The sequence below is a fragment of the Herpailurus yagouaroundi genome, unplaced genomic scaffold (assembly GCF_014898765.1).
Source record: "Herpailurus yagouaroundi ecotype Mexico unplaced genomic scaffold, PumYag 182, whole genome shotgun sequence".
NCBI lineage: Eukaryota > Metazoa > Chordata > Mammalia > Carnivora > Felidae > Herpailurus > Herpailurus yagouaroundi.
Window position 1 is genome coordinate 11169670 of NW_024412413.1, and position 9818 is coordinate 11179487.

General features: G+C 59.4%; 1 protein-coding gene across 2 annotated transcripts in view; it reads right to left on the minus strand.

Annotated features, from left to right (window-relative positions):
- The window catches only part of NCF4 (neutrophil cytosolic factor 4), an 18850-nt gene that overhangs the window by 5305 nt on the left and 3727 nt on the right, over positions 1 to 9818 (minus strand). For both annotated transcript variants that reach the window (XM_040490909.1, XM_040490910.1), the window contains exons 2-7: positions 7961 to 8045; positions 7153 to 7306; positions 5459 to 5529; positions 2365 to 2492; positions 1168 to 1225; positions 429 to 527 (exon numbers count right to left, since the gene is read on the minus strand). In XM_040490909.1, coding sequence (XP_040346843.1) covers positions 429 to 527; positions 1168 to 1225; positions 2365 to 2492; positions 5459 to 5529; positions 7153 to 7306; positions 7961 to 8045 — 595 coding nt within the window. The remainder of the gene's footprint in view (positions 1 to 428; positions 528 to 1167; positions 1226 to 2364; positions 2493 to 5458; positions 5530 to 7152; positions 7307 to 7960; positions 8046 to 9818) is intronic.

Sequence of the window (9818 nt, forward strand, 5' to 3'; positions counted from 1 at the left end):
CCTCACCCCCAGTCTCACCTCCAACCTCACCTCCAAACTCACCCCAAATCATCTCCAACCTCACCTCCAACCTCACCCCCAGCCTCACCCCTATCCTCTCCTCCAACCTTACCTCCAACCTCTCCTCCAGCCTCACCTCCAGCCTCACCCCCAGCCTCATCTCCAACCTCACCTCCAACCTCACCCCCAGCTTCTCCTCCAACCTCACCCCCAGCCTCACCTCCAGCCTCATCCCATCTTCACCTCAACTTCACCTCCAACCTCACCCCAACCTCACCCCAACCTCTCCTCCAGCCTCATCTCCAACCTCACCTCCAACCCCACCCCCAGCCTCACCCCAACCTCTCCTCCAACCTCCCCTCCAACCTCACCCCCAGCCCTTCCTCAACCTCACCTCCAACCTCATCCCATCCTCACCCCAACCTCACCTCCAGCCAGTCTTTATTGATCCGACTGAGAAGGATGATCACATCTCCAGCTTTGAAATTCAGCTCCAGTTTGCTGTTCCCAGTGAAGTCAAACAGGGCCTGGGAGAAGAGTGGAGTAAGGCAGGACGGAGGAAGCACTCCATGAATTCCTACTACCGTGCTCCACATGCCTCAGGGTCCCAGTTAACGGTTGAGGAGACTGGCTCAAGGAGGATAAGTGACTTGTCTGAGACCACTCATTTGTTCATGGAGGAACCAGGATTAGAAGCCAGGTCTCTCTGACTCCAGAACGTGCTCCTTCCAGACCTGGTGGGATGAGCACAGACAGGCAAGCATCCAAACTCCCGGGGTTGAGCACCTTCCTCGGCCCCCCAGTGTGGGCCCCAGTCCACACTGTTTCCACACGTGTGTCCTCAGGGAGCTGTGAGCTCCTTGAGGGCAGGGCCTTGTGTGAGTCATTTCTGAGGCTTTAGTCCCCAGGGTGGGGCTGGTCTGGAGGAGGCCAGGAAAGCTTGCTGAATGGATGATGGATGGCCGCATTCCCCTCATGCTCCCCACACCAGCTCCTGTCAGCTGGGCTGGGCGCCCTCAGGGCTGAGGCCGAATCCCCTCCTGCTCCCAGCACCCAGCCCTGTCCTAGGCACACAAAGGGCGCCCAGAGTGGGGGCACAGTGGCCAAAGGTGGAGCCCAGAGGTGAGATGGGAGGCTTGGCCCCGGGGTCGGGGGGGGGGGGGTTACCTCTGCTCTCGGAGCGGCCATGCGGTCAAAGAGGGCGCCTGGTGGGGATTCACTCTTGCTGTGGAGAGAGAAGGGAGGCCTGTCAGCCCTCCTGGTTCTCTCAGGGCCTGGCTCCCTGCTTCTGTGCCCAGAGGAGCCCCTCATCAGGGGTGGGAAAGGCGGGGGAGGGGGAGGATATCAAAAATGCAGCTACAATTGCTCCTCTGACCATCACACTCACTCCCTGGTTCCCGCTGTCGCTGGGGGAGGGATTGTTTCTCCTTTTGTGGGCCAGGAAACAGAGGCTCAGCAAGGAGGTGGGGAGGAAGACACACATTTGCTTGGTGCTCTAACTTACCAACGCTTTCACATCTGTTCTTCCTACTACTCCCCACCCCCAACCTCTAATTTTTCAACCAAGGAAGCAGGTTGGAGAGGTGCACTGCTCCAGGGCTCTGGGGGCAGGGCCGCGTGGCTCAGGTGACATTGAGACCATGCCTGCCTGCGTGCGTGGGGAGATGGCCAGGCACCAAGAGGACACTCAGAGATACTGGCCTGAGGAGGGAGGGAGGAGCTGGGAGGGAGGCCAGGGCTCAGGAGCCCTGTCCCTGGAATTCTTAGCAGCAGCAGAAGCCTGGCTTTCGAAACCCAGCCTTATTTCAGTGGCTTGGATTCTCCATGATTATTTCCTGCTGAGGAGGGGGCTGGAAGGGAGTAGCGGGCTGTTTGGAATCAGAGAGGGAGCAGCAGCGCCCCCCTGGGGACCAGTGTGATACACCAGGAGCTGCAACTGAGTGTGTGTGGGGGGGGGCAGGGCATCCCAGGAAAGGCTCTGAGAAGGTCTGCAGAGAGAGCAGCTCCCCCTTTCCCTCCCTCTCCCCACTCTCTCCAGGCACCCAGAGCCCTGCGGCATCCCCCGTGGGCGCTGTGGCTCCAAACTCTCCCTGTCAGTGGTCCAGCCCCTGTCCTCCGGTCCGCGCTGTCACACACATCAAAATGCACCCGCCTCCTATCCCTCCAGGCCCTGTGCTTGGTTTTCCAAGCTCATCTAACCACTTGAACATCCTGGGGTGTTCAGGGATAGAAGTGATATCTGGTTCTTCTCTTCCTCCAGGGAAAAGAAGTACCTTTGCAGCAGGGGCATCTGGGGCAGAGATCCTGGTTAAGAGGAGGTGGCCCAGGGCTCTGGCCCAGAGAGCACAGGGGCTGGTCACTTACACTTTCCGGGTGCGTGGCCGGAGCCGGCGCAGCGCCTGGGGTACCTGCTCCGCGTCATAGGATGACTGGTAGAAGAAGATCCGGACGTCCTCGTCCATCAGCACCCAGATGGGAAGGCTGAGGAGGCTCTGTGTTGGAGAGAGGAGACAGCACAGGTGGGGGGTCAGCAGAGAGGTCTGGACATCCCAGCCTATCTGCTCCATCCCCGTCCCCCACACTGGTCCCCCCCCCCCCGTCTCTATTAACGCTGGCTCTGCCCAAGCACGACAACAGGACACACTTCATTTCGTCCAAGACGTGTAACATCTCATAAGCTTTACTCCTGGGCTCGAGATCAAGAGGGGACCAGCTGGCTTAAGAACAGTTCATTCGGAAAGACCTTAAAGGCCTCCAGACACAACAATGGTGACGACAGGTACGGTGACGTGGCGGTGACAGTCCAGGAACTGCACTCAGTGCCACACCACATGGCTTCGCCCCATCTCACAAAAAGCCTGAAAGTTAGTGTCAGGGAGATTAGGGGACCTGCCCAAGGCCACCTGGCCTGGCAAGCGACGGAGCTGGGGCCCCCAGAGCCATCTGCCACCGACGCCCATCCTCGAGAGGAAAATGAGACGATAGTGGGAGGAAGGATGCCTCAAATGACCCAAACCAACAACAGTTGGTGGCATTACAGCCTAAAAAATGCTTTCTGATACTTCATCTCCTATCAGAGTTGGGGAAACTGAGGTTTGGAGAAGCAAAGTGCCGGACCCAGTTGGCAGAGCTGGGAAGGCGAGGAGTCGGGACTCTCACTCCATCTGATGCTGGGTACACTGGCCACAACGCAAAGGCTGTGAGGACACAGAGTACCCAGAATCTGGCAGGGTCATCCCCCCCCTCCCCCAAGCTGGACAACGCATAGGTCCCCAGGAGCTCTGTGGTCAGCTTTGGGTGCCATGGCTCCAGAGGCACCCAGCCCCCTCCCGAGAATCCCACTGAGGCAGCAGGATGGGGAGGGGCCAGGAGGAACCAGGAACCAGGTTCCAGAGGAACCAGGACTGCAGAGCCTAGACAGGACACAGCTGTCACATGGGGAGGGCTGGGAGGCAGCCCAGAGATGGGGTTAAGGGTACAGACTGAGCCAGGCCACCCCTGGGATCAAGTCCCACTCACCAGCTGGGTGACCCTGGCCAAGGTTGCCTCCATATGCTCATGCATAAAAGGCGGATGCTAATAGCACCTGCCTCGTGGGATGGTGTAAGGATTAAAAAAGTGAACAGGTGCACAACGCTTACAACACGACCGGGCATCTAGCAAGAGCCCCATCAAAGTTGGACATGATCATCGCTGCTGTTACTTCTATCACAACGTAGCACGGAGGGCGAAAGCACAGCCCTGGCGTCCCAGAGACGTGAGTTCAAATCTCAGTCCTCCTCTCTGGCTGCTCTATGGCACCCAATGCGTGGCTCCACCTCTAGGTGCCTCCACTCCCCCATCTGTAAATCGGGATAATAGCATCCAACTCACAAGTAACTGAGGGAAGTAAATCAGCGTGGTCGTCTACCCTACAAATGTATATCAAGAGCCTCCTGGCAAAGCGCCCCACAGCCTTCCAGGCAGGTGTCATTATCACATGATCCATATTCCCCACGCGGACAGTGGTGAGACAGCGGTGCAAGTTACAAGGAATCGGATTTTTCTAATAACTGTCCAAGGAGATGAGCAGGGAAGAGTGGTAGTGAGCTCCCCGGCCCTGAACCGTAGCAGAGATTCCTGCACTGATGGGCCCCTGGGCTCTAAGGAACCGAATCACACAGAGATAGGCAGAGAGGGGACCCTCCAGCCCAGGTGTGCGACCAAGAGGCCCAGCTCCACAGCCTCATCCCTTCCCCCCACCAAGAGCTCACCCCTCTCCTACCCTGCAGGAAGACAGGAGCCTCCAGCCACCCTGAGGGAGCAGGCGTCACAGCGCCGCCTTGAAGGGAGATGCCTCCAGTGCGGCAGCCGAGGGGCTTCCCACCCTCCCTCTTCTCTGCCCAGAGCCCAGGATTCCTGCAGCCACTGGAGAGGGCAGGGGTCACTCCTCCTGCCTCCCACCTCCTCTGCGCTCCTCCTGCCGCTCCCTCCGCTAGGAGTTATGATCTCTTACATTCTGGAAGCTCCCAACATCACTCCTCCCCCAGGAGACCAGAGAGCTGGAGGCACCGCCGCATTTCACAGGTGAGGAAACCCAGGCCCAGAGAGGATGAGTTACTTGGCCCAAATCACCCAAACGGTCAATGTCAGAGCGAAGACTGAAGACGCCTTGTTCCGTAGGTGTAGAGGTAGAAGAGGAGGGGGAGGCCTCACTGACTGTGAGGGGGCCTCTGTGCTAGGAGGAGGGCTCCCCTCTGGAGTTTCCTAAGGTTGCCATCAAGCCGTGGCTTGGATGCCTCTAGTGACAGGGTGCTCACTACCTCATGAGGAAACCCGCCGCTTTCTTGCACAGCCCTGATTGGTAGAAGGGCTTTCCTAACCAGCCTGGTCTCAGCCTTCAAGATGCTTCTTTCTCTTTGCTTCCGTCTCCTAGGGATGCAGACAATTTAAAGGTTGGGGAGTATCCAAGGGCACCTGGGCAAGGCTCGTGAATGCAACTAACACAAGCCCGTGCCTTGGCAAGGGAGGGCCTTTCTCCAGTTCATACAAAGGGGCCATGTGAGAGAGCTGGGGCCCCGGTCCCTCACGCCTCCGTTACACAGGCCACGGTTCTGTGATTTCGTGACCCACCTCTCCGTGTCCCCCACTGGGCAGCAGGTACCTCGGGGGCACACACTCAATCCTATTCAGCTCGCTATCAGGACACTTGGCACAGACGTCAGATTGGTCGATTCACAGTGCGGTTCCTGTACCTTCTCCACTGCCTCTGCCCCACCCCCTGGAGCTCTGAGAACACAACTTATTTCTCCCCCCAGGCCAGGCCTTTAAGGATTGAAGATGGGGGCCATTGGAGCAGGAGAAGCAACCCCACAGCTGTGCTCAGGGATGGTACATGGGCTGCTTTCCTCTCTGTGCCCTTCCAGATGCCCTCCCAGGTGCCCTCCCAGGTGCCCAGGCAGCACGGCCCCACGGTTACCTTCATGTAGGCATTGAGGGCAGGAATCCGCATCTCAGCGATCTCTTGTTTCACACCCACGTACACTTTGGCTGAGGAAGTGCAAAGAGCTGTCCTGGGAGCCTGGCCCGAGCACATGGTCTCTGGGCCCCGAGCTGCACCGCCCCCCCGAGGCCAGGAACCCTCCCCACTGTCTCAGCGGCGCTCAAGAGACCCCTCCGGTCCACACTGCCTTTCAGCTTCTGATATTTTACTTGTTTCTTTACTGCCTGTTCCTACACACACATACACACACACACACACACACACACACACACACAATTCTTGGCTCCAAGAGAAGGGAACTTTGCTTAGTTCTCAACTGGATCCCACGACCTAACACAGGGGTCCTTAACCCTGGCTACACATCGAAGTCACCCGAGGAGCATTTAAGAATCTCATTGTCATAGGACTCGCCCGGGATTATTAAATCAGGGGCTCCAGGGGTGGGACTCGGGCGTCAAAATTCTTGAACTCTCAGGGGGCTCCTAAGATGCCAACGAGGCCCAAATCAATCAATATTTGTTGGGTAGATGAAGGGGTCATTCCTCCAAAGCAAGGCAGCGTGTTTAGGGGGATCGGGAAACAGATGATGGCTGACCCAAGACACATGTCCTCTCCAGGCGCCTTAGGTGGGGCCCCCCGGTAGAACCATCTACCGGAAGAACTCCCACCGGAAGGTGAATGTCTGACTCCTGCCACCTGTGAGATGGGCAGGAGCTGGTGTCCAGCTAGTAGTAGGGGGACAGTGACTGAGGTCTGGGGTCGGGAGGAGGCTGGGACTCAGCAGCAAGAAGGGAGCAGTTAAGGTCAGAGTTCAGATTACCTGGTTCGGGGGAGGGTGTCTGGAGGGGAGGTGGTGCCGCACAGAAGGCCCACCTTCCAAGGGGCAGCAGGGGGCACAGATTCTGTAAGGAGCTGGAGGAGCAGGGGTGAGGTTGGAAGTGAACTGGGAGAAGGCGAGAGTACTAGGAGGCCACGGATATGCTGTCAGGGGAAAGCCACACACAGAGACCCGCCCCCCCCCTCCCCCCCCCTGGGGGCGGCCGCCCCCCCCCCCCGCGAGCAGGAGGGTCCCTGTCCCTGGCAGGGACCCAGAGAAGTGATGGGCCAGGCGTGAGCAGAACTGGCTCTGAAAGAGGAAGAGAGAAGCGGGGGGGGGGCCCCTGGGGGACAGCACCCGGCACCCTACACCCCTGCAGGGCTCAAGAGGGCAGGTGCCCCGTGGCCGGAGATTTGCGCCTGTCCGGGGTGCGGGGTACGGAGCCGGAGCCGGGGAGAAAGGCCAGGAGGCGAGGGGGGAGGGGACTGTCCAGAAGCAGCGATGAGGTGCCCACAGCCTCCAGGGAGGAGAGGGGAGGGGGAGGGAGCGGAAGCTCCGGGAAACGGACCCCAGAAGGGGCCTGTGGTCAGAGGGCAGCTCTCGGACCGGGCGAGAGGGGGCGCTCGCGAGTCTGTGGGATGGACAAGGCGGGGATGGCTGAAACAGGGTGGCCGCGAAGTCATCGGAGCACAGGAGGGCGAAGGCCGTGAGGCCGGAGGGGGCAGCCCGAGACTGCCGGGAGGGGCCTCGGACTGAAGGGTTTGCGTGGGGGCTGAATGGAGCTGGAGGGATCGGCGGCGGGTGGCGGCTGTGTCGCGGGGCCGGGCTCCCAGCTCCGCAGCCAGGGGCCTACCCGGAAGTGTGGGCAGGCTGCAGGTGAACGGGCTGGTCTTGTTCTCGGGCCCAAAGCGCTCCTCCAGCTTGCTCTGCAAGGCGTAGAACTGGCGGTAACGGCGGTAGATGAGATACTTGGATCCTCCTTTAGTCTTCACCTCGATGACAAAAACCTGGAGAGGACACAGGCCAGGGTGGAGGGCGGCCAGGGCCAGATGGGGGGGGGGGGGAGGGGGCGGGGTTCGAAGGTGCTAGGATCAGAGCAGCGTTGCTCAACCTCGGTATCACACTGGGGGCCACCCTTCTCTGTGGTGGGGGGCTGTGCTGTGCACCTCAGGGTGCTGAGAGGCCTCTCTGGGCTCCGTCCCACCGGTGGCACCCCCCGCAAGTGGTAATCATCAAAAATGTCTCCAGGTATTTACTACCAGGGGCGCCCGGGGGGCTCAGTCGGTTAAGCGATCGACTCTGGGTTTCGGCTCAGGTCACGATCTCAAGGTTTGTGGGATCGAGCCCCATCCCCGGCTCTGCGCGGACAGCGAGGAGCCTGCTTGGGAGTCTCTCTGTCCCTCTCTTTCTCTCTGCTCCTCCCCTGCTCGCGTGTGCGCATGGGATTTCTCTCCCCTTCTCTCTCTCTCTCTGTGTATGTTTCTCTTTCAAAGTAAAAAAAAATTTGAAAAAAAAAAAACAAAACTAGTCTTACAAAAAGACATTTACTTCCAAATGTCCCCTGGAGGCAAATCACCCTGTTGCAAAGCCCAGGGCTAGAAGTTAAGGGATGAGAGTTGGAGGTTTAGAGGTCAGAGGCCGAAGGTCAGGGTCTGTCTTACAAAGTAGCTGGTGAAGCCCCTCTTCTCCTCGATGTCGGCGATGTTGGCCGAGACGGCTACGTCATCGGGAAGCTGTTCAAAGTCGCTGAGGGAGGGGGGAGGGAAAGAAAGCCTGGTTACCACCTGCAGCCCGCCGGCCCGTCGCCTGTGTCAACACCCCTTCCGGGACCCGACCTTGAGAGTGAGCCCGTTTGGAGAGGGGACCATATGCCAGCAGCCGTATCATAGTCTAGCAAATTGCTCTGTGTCTGCGCTATTCATCCAGGAGCCGCACATCGAGTCACGTCCTCCGGGTCTAGGCCCGGGGTCACGGGAGTAAACAAAGTCAGCACGTGTCCCACAGGGAGAATGGTTCATCCTGCCCAGCCTGGGGAGGAGGTGACGTTTGAGCCAGGTCCAGAAGGTCGTTGAAGAGAAGGTCGAAGGGGAATCCACCAGGGGAGGGCCTTCCAGGCAGTGGGAACAGCATATGCGAAGGTTTCAAGGCCCGAGGAGCGGGCTCGGGGCTTGTGTGGGTGGAGTCAGCTGCGTGGAGAGGAAAAGGACAGAGGCCGGAGGGACAGAGCGCCCCTGTGAGGCCCTGCAGTGCCTCGGTGCGATGGAGGGACGACGGCGACAGAGCCAGACAGCGGGGACAGGCGGAAAGAACAGTCGCAGAGACACGACCCTCGGCAGCCGCTGTCTCATTGCTGTGTCCCTTGCTTCCTCCTGCTAATCAAGCCCCAATTCTTTAGGGCGGCGGTGGGCCTGGCCTCAAGGTGACGGACCATGATTGGTCTGAGCCGCACCTCATAACCTCCTTCCTATTTTCCCAGCCTCCCTTGCAGCTGAGACCAGCCACGGGACCATTTCTGGCCAATGAGACCTAAGAGAAAATCTGGGGCAGGGGCCTCTCAGAGAGCGTTTGCTTTCCTGATCCAGAGGAAGGGACGGGCCAGCAGGGATTCCTCTCCTTTCCCCTTCGGCCTGCCCTAAACACAGATGTGCCGTCTGGACCCACAGCAGCCATATTGCATCCATGAGGCAGAGACCCGAGGAGACCAAAGGAATTCTGGGATTCTGGTGCTGGGTCACCGAGCAGCTGTGGCCTACCTCTGGACATCTTGTCATGTGAAAAAAAATAAGCCCCTGTGTGTTTAAGCTACCCTCAGTTTCTCCGTGCCCAGCAGCCTCATACATTTCTAATGGACACACTACCAACTCGTGAGTCATTCCTGGCATACGGCCAGCAGGGTTTATGGACTATTTGGATGCAGAGGTGAACGAAAGGGCAGGGTCAAGAGTGACGCCCACGTGTCACCCATTTTCTGACGAGGATGAGTGGGAGGGGAGCAGGGTTGCTGGACTCAGTTCCAGGCACGCTAACGCGGGACTCCCTTGGGCTCCCAGGTCAAGGTCTGGCAAGAGCCGCTGTGGTTCCGGAGCTCAGAGGGCTTGAGCGTGGGTCTCTCTCTGCTGCAGCAGGAGAGGTTAAGAACCGCGTGCCCGTGACTCGCGGTAAAGATCCCCCTGGAAGAGCAAACCGTGAGCAGAAGGGGCCGAGAGGGACGTTGGAGGAAGAGAAAGCAGCCAGGGGTCACAGAGTTCAGAGCAGCTGGGAGACAGGGTGGGAGTGGGAGCGGGGCGACCACTTCCGACGCCCTCAGAGGAGGTCGGTTTCTCAGTCTGCACACCCAGTCGCAGCTGCTGCTGGTCCCCGTGGGGCCTGGGCTGCGTGGGACCTCCGGCTACCTCGGGACGCTGGTGGCTGCCACCGGGGGCGGGGGGTGACTCAGGGTGACAATGGGCAGGCAGAGGAAATCCCCGCCACTCTCTGAGCAACTCAGTGACCACTGGCAGCCCCTCCCCCCCCACTCAC